Below are 13240 nucleotides of genomic sequence, written 5' to 3' on the forward strand. Positions count from 1 at the left end.
AAGCCAAGTTAGGAAAAGATCAGTTTAGCTTCTGAAGAAAGAAACTCAAGAAACAATACTAAGTATGATCATAGAAGATTGAATAAAGAAGAACAAGTCCAGATAAATGACATTTGTAGATCTGGAAAAGATCATTGTTGACCGAGCTTGATAGCTGCAGTTGCTTAAGTGTGGCCAGTATCTAGTAATCGGGAGGTAGTGGATTCAAACCCCAATGTTGGAAGCTCTGAAGATGGTTTTCCATGGTTTCCCATTTTCACACCAAAAAACTGCTGAGACTGTACCTTAATTAAGGCCATGGCCGCTCCCTTCCCACTCCTAGCCCTTTCCTGTCCCATCATTGCCATAAGACCTATCTGTGTCAGTTGCAACGTAAAGCAACTTGTAAAAAAAATAGATCTTTGTTAACACTAACTGGCCCAAACTATTCAATACTCTGAAGATAAACAGGATCAAATACAATCTGTACAAAACCCCAACTAAAATAAGAATCGAGTATTATGCAAAAGAAATAAGCTATCCAGAAAGTAGTGAGGTGGCAGGACTGCAGTTTGACCCCCTCCTTTTTAATGTTTATATAGAAAAGGCAGTAAATGAAATCAAAGAAGAATTTGGAAAAGGAACCAAAATGTAAGGAGAGGAAATCAAAACTATGAGATTTACAATGATATTTTTTCTGTGACTGCAGAAAATCTGAAGAAACAGTTAACTGCTGAATGATATAGACAAAGTTTTGGAGGAGTATAGGATGAAACTAAATAAATCTAAAAAAAATTATAATGAAATGCCAGCTTATGCATGAACTATCTGATTATGAAATAAATTTCTAAATATTAAGCTGTGAAGAGAGATACATGCCATACCTGCTTTTGTAGAACATCCAACATAAGAATGCAGCATGATAAATGGATCTCATTCTCTGTCTGAAACTCCATGGGTCTAGATGGTGGAGCCTCATCATCTGATAATCCTGAGGTGTTTTCAGACTCATTTTCTATTACTGGAGCTAGAAAAGAAGGAAAGAAAACTAAACACAAAGAAATATTTCAGTAATACTGTTAGAAAATGTATACATTACTAAAAGATATTGATATTATGACAATCAAGACTGAGTGTGGGACAGTTGTTAATAATGCCAGCGAGAGATTATAATTGTTGTGCTGTTGTGACAATATGGACAGGACCAGCAATGAGCAAAATAATGGGGCTCGCAGGTTTTTGAGCCCTGTGATAGGGAAGCTCCTAGAAGAAGCTGGAAGCCAATTAACAATGGCTGAGGCACCTAAAATGATGTGAAGGTGGGTACTACTAAATCTTCTATGGGCCTATATAAAGAATACATCTGGCACATACCAGTCATTTTAGAGTTGGTCTCAAATGAGCCAGTCTTGGGTGTGTCAATCGCAAGTGAATGTGAGCATAAAAGATAGTCACAAGTCCATGAAAAGTCATTCATCAGGAGTAACTCCATCAGATGACTACATGGAGTACTATGAGACTTGCTATTGTGAACTGTTATGGATTGACATTGACCTGTGAGAAGCCATGTGGAGAGCATGAGTTCGACGCGCTGATGTTCGTGTGTGTGTGTGTGTGTGTGTGTGTGTGTGTGTGTGTGTGTGTGTGTGTGTGTGTGTGTGTAGACAAAAACTCAAAAGTGAGTAAACTCATAATTAAGAATAGATAGTAGTTCAATAAATATTAATAAAATAAGCTATCTGGTTGTGTAGTAGTTTTAAGAATCCCATTAATCTGTAAAAATATGAAAACAATGAAAATTGAAAGATTTTAAAACCCTATTTGGTAAGATATTTTTTCTTTTTCTGTAATGCGTTTGTGTGAAGCAAAGAAACTTAGAAATGTATTTTTTTTAACTTATATTATAGGATACTATTAAGGCTAAGGTTTTAATGGTGAGTCTGAAGAGACTGTAGCTGCTTTGGTAACTTCATAGGCTCTCTCATGCATATATACTATCTTTATAAGTTACAACTCTCATTATTGTTCCATACTGAAGATGACCTTAGGCATAAATATCTCAAAGATAATTTAATGAAAACCACCTATTCAATACATTCCACGTTTAATGTGGTATTCTACTTGAACTTATAGACTTATCAGGTACATTTTTCACCCTTTTTGAGCATCTTCAGCCTGTGGACAACCTTAAGGTCAAGGTCTGGGACCTTATTTAACCATATATAGTATGAAATATGAATGTTGATGTTACTCAGTGATAATCTCTTAAAATTAACATGCCATAACAATATTTTTTAAAATGTGAACAATACATAAAAGTGGGTGACATAAATTGATGGTGTTATTAACACAATTACAACTTGTCAGTCTTATTCTACCTAATTTTTAAAAATGTTCAAAACTAAAGTGGATCTTCTTAATCTAACATGAGTCTTAGGTAAAGAGTATAATCATCGGAGGCTCATTTGACCCACTTATATTGTTCACTTACACTTGACGAAACCAATGTTTAAATGTGTTGTCAACCACAAGTGGAGACTTAAACCAATTGTTATATGTACTGGGTACGATTGTTTAACACTACATTAAATATTATTGTGCATGAAAATATAAGCGTCTTGGTTTCCTGTCGTATGTGATGACAGTGAATTGTGAAGAATACAATCTTAGGCTGCTTCTTAGTTTTTAGGCTGCTGCATAATTAGGAAGGAACATCCTAGATACTTAAATACAGTCTTGTATGAATAATCATTCCCGTTGATATATAACTTGGCCTTGGGAGGGATCTTACGATTATCTGTAATGAAGTAAAAATGAAATTTTAACTGACAATTTAGAGCATGCGTTGCGACAAAAACCAATTAAAATAATACCCCATGAATGTAAAGTAACTCACTCGTTCAATTCATACTAGGTGGATCTGTCTGTTCTGGCAGTGCCTGCCTGAATAACTTTTCTACTCCTGGTGTTATATCGATGCGGTAATAGAGGGGCGGGGCATGGAGGGAGAGAGGGGGTAGGCTGGTCTTTGGAGGTATGTGCTATTGCTGGAGAGGAGTTTATAGAAGCAGCGTGGGTGGGCTTAATGTTTGGCATGGTGGGTGAAGCATTTGAGTGTGGAGATTTAAATAAATGAGAGATTTTGTTCTGATTTGAATTCACAATATAAATTAATTTAGCTGTAAATTTGTACAAAGGATTTTTAATTTAATTGACATCATTAAGATTTTTAGTTTTATTATAGGCCTGGTCCAAAAAAATGTGTAAATATTCCAATTCGTTCATTAATTTCCCTTTAACCTATACTTCTAATGATAGTAAGATCTTTCTCTTTAGATGTAAAGTGATGTCCTATTTCTCTCATATGCTGGCTCATCGCTGAGTACTTGTTATGTTTTTGAGTGTTATAATGTTCCAAATATATTGTGTAAAAACTCCACCCAGTTTGACCTATATAAGAAAAACCACATTGTCTACATGTTAGTCTATATACGCCAGACCTTACATAATAACTGCTATTATAATTGACCTTATTCTGGTTAAAAAATATTATTTGATTAGTATTAACTGTCCTGAAGGCTATATTAATATTGTGCTTCTTTAAAGTATTTGCGAGCTGATGGACGGCTGGGTTATTCTAAGTACAGTAAATTGAACTAGAATATATAATGAACCATGCTCAACTTAACGGGTTTAAAATTTATGTGGTTAATCGTTTAATTAATAAAATCAAAATTAAATTGTCCAGTAATCTCGTCCCAGACAAACCTAAAAAAACTAGTTTTGCCACATTAACATATAATAACCTAACCGTCCATCAGATAGCAAATACTTTAAAGAAGCACAATATTAATATAGCCTTCAAGTGGCAAAAGATCTTCATAGGTCAATGCCCCGAACAAAAAGCAAAAAAAAAAAAAATATATATATATATATATATAGCCTTCAGGACAGTTAATACTAATACTAAAAGAGGGATGGGAAGGAAAGGGGGGAATTGTAGAAGACAGGTGGTCTAATGTTTTAAGGGGGAAGAGATTGCAGGCTAAGGGCTCCATTCAGAATCTGAATTCAGGACAGGTGTCTGTGAGAAATCTGTACGAGTCACTGCAGGTAGAACAATTGATGGAAAATGAGGAACAGGGAACTGTTGCTGAGAAGTGTGGAAGTAGGAGAAAGGGAAAAGGCAGGAAAGTGAAATCTGGAGTAGTGGATATAAAGTGACAGGTAGAACAGGGTCATGGGATGGAGAAAAGGGAGGAGGAAGTAGCTTCTGCAGCTGTCAGCAAAGATAGGACTGACCAGGAGGGGAGGGGGAACAAATGAGGTGGGTAGGGTTGAGCCTCTGGTCATGGGGGATTCCATTGTCAGACATGTCAGGAAAGTGTGTGGAGGAAAGGGTACCAGGGTAGAGTGTTATCCAGGAATTAGGTTAAGGCAGATGTTGAGGAAAGTAGAAGAGAAGGAGGAGGGAAAGGAGAAGGTGGTAGTGTTTCACATTGGTACTAACAAAGTAAGACAAACAGGTATAAGTACCAACATAGTTGGGAATGTGTGGGACCTGGTAAATGCAGCACAGGTAAAATTTAAGGAAGCGGAGATTGTTATCAGTGGAATACTGTGTAGGAGGGATACTGACTGGAAGGTGATTGGGGATTTAAGTGAGACTATGGAGTGGGTTATGTGGGAAACTGGGAGTGAGATTTCTAGATCCTAATGGGTGGGTAGGAGGGATCTACTCTCATATGGCCTTCACTTAAACCACCGTGGTACATATAAGTTAGAAAATTTGTTTAGAAGGGTAATAGGGTGGTACATTCAGGGAAACGGGGTGGCCTAGGGAGCAGTGTTAAGCGAACAGGGAACTATAAATCAAGTAGGGATGACATAAAAAAGTTAGTGCTGAACTGTAGAAGTATTGTAAAGAAAGGAATAGAATTAAGTAATTTAACAGATATATACTTACCAGATATTGTAATAGAAGTTGAATCATGTCTGAGAACTGATATATGGATGCAGAAATTTTCTCATAGAACTGGAGTGTGTGTCGTAGAGATAGGATAGGAAAGGTAGGAGGGCGAGTATTCATTCTGGTGAAAAAAGAATTACCAAGCTACGAAAAGGTTAAAGATGACAAACAAGAAATTCTAGGTGTAAGGCTCATCTCTAAAGATAATAGGCAAATTGATGTCTTTGGAGTGTACAGACCGGGAAAGGGTAGCGCAGACACTGATTCAGAATTATTTGATAAGATAATCAGCTATGTGGGAAATGATAAGGAAAGGAACGTGATTGTAGCGGGTGATCTCAATTTACCAAATGTCAATTGGGAAGGTAATGCAAACGACAGGAAGTATGACCAACAAATGGCAAATAAGTTAATATGGGAAGGGCATCTGATTCAGGAAGTGATGGAACCAGCTAGAGGGAAGAATATTCTGGATGTGGTGCTGGTAAAACCAGATAAGCTCTATAGAGAAACCGAAGTATTAGATGGTATTAGTGATCACGAAGCTGTTTTTGTGGTAGTTAAAAATATATGTGAAAGAAAGGAAGATATTAAAATTAGGACTATTAGGCAGTACCATATGGCTGATAAAACAGGCATGAAGGAGTTTTAAAAAAGTAACTATGATCGGTGGAAAACAGTAAATAAGAATGTAAACAGACTCTGGGATGGGTTTAAAGCAATTGTTGAGGAATGTGAAAACAGGTTTGTACCTTTAAAGGTATGGTAAAGATCCACTATATTATAACAGAAAATTAAAGAGGCTAAGAAGGAGGTGCAGGATGGAAAGAAATAGAGTTAGAAATGGCTGTGGAAGTAAGGAGAAATTGAAGGAACTTACTAGGAAATTGCAAGTTGCTTTATGTTGCACCAACACAGACAGGTCTTATGGCGATGATGCAACAGGAAGGAGCTAGGAGTGGGAAGGAAGTGGCCATGGCCTTAATTAGGTACAGCCCCAGCAATTGCCTGGTGTGAAAATGGGAAACCACGGAAAACCATCTTAAAGGCTGCTGGCAGTGGGGTTCAAACACATTATCTCCTGAATACTGGATACTGGCCACAATTAAGCGAATGCAGCTATCGAGCTCGGTGCTAGGAAAATGAATCTAGCAAAGAAGTCAGCTAAGGATAACATGATGGCAAGCATAATTGGTGGTCATACAAATTTTAGTGAAAAATGGAGGAGTATGCATAGGTACTTTAAGGCAGAAACAGGTTCCAAGAAGGATATTCCAGGAATCATTAATGAACAACGGGGGTGTGTATGCAAGGATCTTCAAAAGGCATAAGTACTCACTCAGCAGTATGTTAAGATTGTTGGTTACAAGGATAATGTCCAGATAGAGGAGGTGACTAATACTAAAGAAATATTAAAATTTACCTATGGTAACTGTACCGGGAGGTACACCTCTACGCTGCAAGTTTAAATATTGTGCCAATAAGTAGGGGAAGGTGGGGAACAGTGAGACACGGGGAACAGTGAGACATTTCAAATTAACCGCTTCCAGAGAATAATTATGAAGTGATGTTTTTGTGGTAGCATTTTGAAACACACCCCATACCCATAATCCTGTTTGCAAATGGCTGCCTTTCTTGCAAGTTTGCTTTTGTGATCCAATGTGTTCTTAGGGTGAGCAAAGTATATTTTCCGTGGTGTCTTCTGTAGTACATATCTCTATTCCTGACGAGAATATATTGGAAATAATTTTCCAAATAGAAAGGGCCATCTATAGCTTTGGTTTCATGAAACATTAAATCTGTTCATGCAGGTAGGTTATGGTGGAATGAGGAATACATATGACGATGGCTGATGGGGAACAGTGAGACAAGTCTTAGCGGGTAACAATGAGACAGTGTCTCACTGTTCCCCATAAACAGGGGAGTTAAATTGTAATGCAACTATTATTGAATGTCGCTTCTTAAATAATCTGTAGGCAAGAATAGGTATTCTGAACGGCTTCTATTGTTGCAGATCTCAACAACATGCCACGAAATCCAAAGAGAAAGACTCAGATAGGAACATTTTCAAGTGAGACGATGAGCACAGCTGTTGAGCAAGTTACAGCAGGGAGGAGTTTGAGATCTGTTGCAAAAGAATACAATTTATCATTCCAGACACTGGCTAGATATGTCAAGAAAAGGAAAGATAACCCTGGGGAAATTATTCGTATGACTCCAAATTACAGAGTCAATCAAATTTTCACTGATAATGAAGAGGCTAGTCTTTCATCTTATTTAATAACATGCTCTAAAATGTTTTATGGTTTGCCAATAATCGAATGTCGAAAGTTAGCTTATGAAATGGCTGTTGAAAACAAAATCAAAATGCCCAAAACATGGGAAACCAATAGGATTGCAGGAATTGAATGGATGAGAGGATTTCTTAAACGCCATCCTGAATTATCCCTCCGTACACCAGAAGGATGCAGTCTGTCAAGGGCAACCTCTTTCAATGAACATAATTGTATGATCTTCTATGACAATCTTCACATTGTCTTATCCAGGACAAATAAATTTGCTGATGGAACAAGGATTTTCAACCTGGACGAAACCAGCACAGTCACTGTCCAGAAACCACCAAAGGTGATAGCAGAAAGGGGAATCAAACAAGTCAGTAAGGTCACAAGTGGTGAGAAAGGTACACTTGTAACGACATGCTGCATTGTGAGTGCATCTGGAAATAGTCTGCCTCCTGCTATGGTATTTCCGAGGGTACATTTTAAGGAGCACATGATCACTGGTGCTCCGCCAGGTACCCTGGGATTAGCAACACCTTCGGGATGGATGAACAGTGAATTGTTCTATCGTGTTATGAAACACTTCATAAAGTATTCCCACAGCTCAAAAGACAATCCTTCTCTCCTAATTTTTGATAACCATGAGAGTCATCTTTCTCTTGCAGTGCTAAATTTAGCTAAGTCCAATGGTGTAACTTTGCTGACAGTGCCACCTCATTCTACAAATAAGCTGCAACCGTTAGATGTTGGTGTGTTTAAGCCTTTCGCTGTGGCTTATGATAGCGCAGTAGATTCATGGATGATGCAGCATCCAGGTAAAACTTTCTCAATCTATGATGTCGCGGCGTGTGTTGGATATGCTCACCAGAAGGCATTAACTCCTAGTAACATCATGTCAGCTTTCAAGAAGTGTGGTATCTTTCCGTACGATCGAGACGTTTTCAGTGAGCTTGACTTTCTGCCTTGTTCTGTTACTGACCGGCCTCAAACTACACCAGAAAACTGCAGCAACTTGATGCCTAATCCATTTTCACCAATAAGTCTTCCTGGTCCATCTTCAAGGCCTGAACATGAAAATGTGGTAGATGGAAGGATACAATCTTTTGATGACGGTTCACAGCAAGAAACTAAAAGTGCATCTCCTCCACCTTCTTCTGAAAGGACTGCATTTGTAAGCCCAGAACAAATAAGAGGATACCCAAAGGCTGAGAAAAGGAAACTTAGTCAGAAAAGGCAAAAAGGAAGAAGTATGATCGCAACTGACACACCAGAGAAAAATGCAATTGAAGAACGGTGTAACAAAATGATGGCAAAGAAAACTGAACCTAGAAGAAATGAAGCCAAGAAAGTGTTAGTTCTTGATGAAGATAACAAAGAAAAAGAAATTTCTCGATTAGATGATTCTTCAGATGATGAATCTGACGAGGATGCAGGTCCACAAATCGATCCCTCGGCATTTGGAGCACTTGAAAGGGCGCCTTCAGTAGATGATTATGTTCTGATAGAATTCAGACAAAAGAATAATAAGCTTGTTTACTACATTGGCAAGATTTTAAGTGGAAAAGATGAAAGTGGAGATTTAGAGATTAGCTTTTTAAGGAAAAATAGGGCAGGGAAATTTACTATTCCAGATGTTCTTGATGTGGCTTCCGTTTCTGAAACTGACATTAAAATGATACTACCAGTGCCAAAAATGACAGGAATAACAAAGAGACAGCAGTCTTGTTTTGCATTTCAGGTTGATTTTTCACTGATTGACATTCGTTGATGGTCGTTGATGAGTGTCTCACTGTTCCCCCGGTTGTGTCTCATTGTACCCCATCGGTGGGGAAGAGTGAGACAATGTGAGTGTCTTCAAATATATTATTATTGTAATTTGTTGATACAGATTAGGATATTTGTTCTGTAAGGTAATAAAAGAGTAATGTTTGAAGAACTGCATGTGCCATATTTGAAGTAAATAACTTAATTTGTTTTCCTTTTGTGATGATCCAAAATAAAAGTGTCTCACTGTTACCCACCCTCCCCTACTCCTCTACAGGAGAAACTCCAAACTTTAAAAACTGGATCAACTCATTAGTTTCTCAGAAGATGTCACTACAGTAAATTTTGTGATTACGAAGTTGTCAATACTGTGTGGATTTCAACTTGTTTTGTTTTCCTTTGATCAAGAAGTGTGGACATTCTCTTATAGATGTTTCTACTAAAAAACTATGACCATGCACCCTGGTGCAAAGTGGAAGAACTTTATTTGAAGAAATTTTGTATTCATAAGTTTTCTCTTTACTAAATTTCGTTCTTTCATTTTTGGGTTGGCAATATTAATCTTTTCTTACCACCTGTTTTGAATTGAGCCAATCCAGAATTTCTGTAATTAATTTTTGACCAATCATATATTTCTTCTTCGACTTTGAGTGTATTTTCAAGACGGACCAATAAAGAAAGAGGGTGTGGCTTGATTATTCATGAAAGGTCTCGAATCTTCCACGAGGGTATAAAACTGCTGATTTTCTTGTCTCTGGGCCACTCGAACAACATCTAGCATAGTGTATGGAAGTGTAGCACGAGGCGGGAAATGCCTCTTTCATCCGGCAGCAGCTCTTCAACAAGGTAATGGCCACTTAACATCTTTATTTCTTGCTAGCTCAGCAATTTAATCCGCGGGGAAGGTCCGAAACCTTTGCTATGTAATAAACATGTAATCTCCCATCATTTTTGTAAAACTTCAAATATCTTTAAGTGTAATTCGGGGATAGAGAGTACTTTACCCTCTCGAGCTCCCCTTCATACTAGTTTGAGGTGACTACATTTTAGAACTGGTTTTCTTCCTTTCGGTAATGTCTTAAATTTTTCTTATACGAGTCACCTCCATAGTTTGGGAATAGCCCCTGTTTCATCGGCCTAGTGGCTCTTAGGTTTTAAAAGGCTTCATGTAGGAGTGCAAGCAACGCCTCCATTCATCTTGGTATTTTGGGCCATTTACTTAATCTGTTCTTTTTCCTCTGAGGCCCAGTAGGTTGGGTACGAGATACCCCCGTTTCATTTAACGTAAGCTGTGCCTTGATGGCAATTTAGTGTAAAAGTCTGGTATTGCCCTTAATAGGCTGGAAAAATTGAGAGCAGGTCAGCTCTTTCTAGCATTTGGATATGTGCCTCTAGGATTCCTGACAATGCTAGGTGGGAGCAAGTGCTCCATGTTATTAGGGATTTTCTGCCCTTTGGTAAATATGTGGTTGTGAGCGGAGAGCTCAGGAATTGTATAAAGTGGGGCTTGTAGCCCAGTTTGTTAAATTATCTCCATATCTTGGTATTTTCTGGTCTTGTACCTGATTTGTTAACTTGTTGTTATTTGTAAAACTCTGAAATTCTATGTGAAACTTGTTAATTGTTGCTATTTTCAAAAATATAACTTTTAATGCAATTTTAATCAATATTTCAGCTTTGTAGTTAGACCCATTCCAGGCCGCACCTTCTTTCACCTCTGCATTCCACGGGTAGCCCCGTAACAGTAACAATGACATTTACAGTAAGATACAAAATTTGAAAACTAGAAAATCAGCTGGAATTTATAAGGTTTCGGGGGATATACTAAAGACAATGGATTGGGATATAGTACCATATCTGAAGTACTTCTTTGATTATTCTTTGCATGAAGGAGCTACTGGTATACCAAATGAATGGAGAGTTGCTATAGTAGCCCCTGTGTATAAAGGAAAGGGTGATAGACATAAAGCTGAAAATTACAGGCCAGTCAGTTTGACACGCATTGCATGTAAGCTTTGGGAAAGCATTCTTTCTGATTATATTAGACATGATTGAGAAATTATTAACTGGTTTGATAGAAGGCAGTTTGGGTTTAGGAAAGTTTATTCCACTGAAGCTCAACTTGTAGGATTCCAGCAAGGTATAGCAGATATCCTGGATTCAGGAGGTCAATTGGATTGTATCACGACTGACCTATTTAAGGCATTTGATAGGGTAGATCATGGGAGAATACTGGCAAAAATGAGCGCAATTGGACGTGACGAAAGAGTGACTGAATGGGTGGCTATGTTTCTAGAAAACAGAACTCAGAGAATTAGAGTAGGCGAAGCTTTATCTGTCCCTGTAATAATTAAGAGGGAAATTCCTCAAGGCAGTATTACTGGACCTTTATGTTTTCTTATATATATCAATGATATGTGCAAAGAAGTTGAATCAGAGATAAGGATTTTTGCAGATGGTGTTATTCTGTACAGAGTAATAAATAAGTTACAAGATTGTGAGCAACGGCAAAATGACCTCGATGCGGTTGTGAGATGGACAGTAGGCAATGGTATGATAATAAACGGGGTTAAAAGTCAGGTTGTGAGTTTCACAAATAAGAAAAGTACTCTCTGTTTTAATTACTGCATTGATGGGGTGAAAGTTCCCTTTGGAGATCACTGAAAGTACCTAGGTCTTAATATAAGGAAAAATCTTCATTGTGTTAATCACATAATTACGATTGTAAATAAAGGGTACAGATCTCTGTACACGGTTATAAGGGTATTTAGGGGTTGTAGTAAGAATGTAAAGGAAAAGGTATGGTTCCAATGTATGGGACCCTTACCAGGATTACTTGATTCACGAACTGGAAAAAATCCAAAGAAAAGTAGCTCGATTTGTTCTGGGTGATTTCCAACAAAAGAGTAGCGTTGCAAAAATGTTGCAAAGTTTGGGCTGGGAAGACTTGGGAGAAAGGAGACGAGCTGCTTGACTAAGTGGTATGTACAATTTACGAACTTCATTGTATAGATCTGTATTGATACAGTTAAAACTGAGAAACAATGTTAGGTTTTGGTCCACCCAATCAATACATATCACTTTACAAGAGAACTATTTAATTAAAAAACATATTAAATTATTTAGGGACATGCTTCGTCTCTATTTGAGACTTCATCAACCATAAAATTATATGGTAGATTACAAAACTCAAAGGACCACATTTTCTTTAAACCTCATTTTTGTAACGCTACTCTTTTGTCGGAATTCACTCTGATGAAGTCTCAAATAGAGACGAAACATGTCCCTAAATAATTTAATTTTTTAATTAAATAGTTCACTTGTAAAGTGATGTGTATTGATTGGGTGGACCAAAACCTACCATTGTTTCTTAAGTGGTATGTTCCAAGCTGTCAGTGGAGAGATGGCGTGGAATGACATCAGTAGACGAATAAGTTTGAGTGGTGTCTTTAAAAGTAGGAAAGATCACAATATGAAGATGAAGTTGGAATTCAAGAGGACAAACTGGGGCAAATACTTGTTTATAGGAAGCGGAGTTAGGGATTGGAATAACTTACCAAGGGAGATGTTCAATAAATTTCCAATTTCTTTGCAATTATTTAAGAAAAGGCTTGGAAAACAACAGATAGGGAATCTGCCACATAGGTGACTGCCCTTAATGCAGATCAGTTAGTGAATGATGATTGAGTCAAAACATATGCTATGGCTCTACTTTAATAAAGGCCATGGCCACACTTCCTTCCCACTCCTAGCTGTTTCCCCTCCCATCGTCCCCAGAAGACCTATCCGTGTCAGTGCGACGTAAAGCAAATTATTATTTTTTAATCCTTGTTCCAAACACAGAATGCATCTAAATTCCAAACATCTAACACATGCCCCATCTTAGATCACAGTGTTCTTTGCTTTGCTGAAGAGAGTAAGAATGCTATGTAGCATCTGGAAAGGCCCTGGTGCAGGTGTTTTGAGCTGATACTCAACTGAAGAGAATAAATACTAGTGCCTGTACTCAAAGTGTTTTAATTATATTATTTATATTATGTGGCATTGGGAAGGGTATTTGGCCTTAAATTCCATGGTTAAAAACCCAAAAATAGTCAAATATAACTCTGTCAAATAATGTTTGATAACAAAGCCAGTGAATGTGGATTTTGCTTCATCAGTTTGATTTTACCACAACAAAACCTTCTGTTTATCCCCAGTCTGTTTCAAATCTCAGCAAACATTAATCTCACACATGCTATATCCAAAT

General features: G+C 37.6%; 1 protein-coding gene across 1 annotated transcript in view; it reads right to left on the reverse strand.

The window, feature by feature from the left end:
• unc79 (UNC-79 domain-containing protein) overlaps positions 1-13240 on the reverse strand; it is a 346819-nt gene that overhangs the window by 253550 nt on the left and 80029 nt on the right. The window contains exon 14 of the mRNA XM_068229169.1: positions 864-1006. Coding sequence (XP_068085270.1) covers positions 864-1006 — 143 coding nt within the window. The remainder of the gene's footprint in view (positions 1-863; positions 1007-13240) is intronic.

This window comes from Anabrus simplex, chromosome 9, assembly GCF_040414725.1.
Source record: "Anabrus simplex isolate iqAnaSimp1 chromosome 9, ASM4041472v1, whole genome shotgun sequence".
NCBI lineage: Eukaryota > Metazoa > Arthropoda > Insecta > Orthoptera > Tettigoniidae > Anabrus > Anabrus simplex.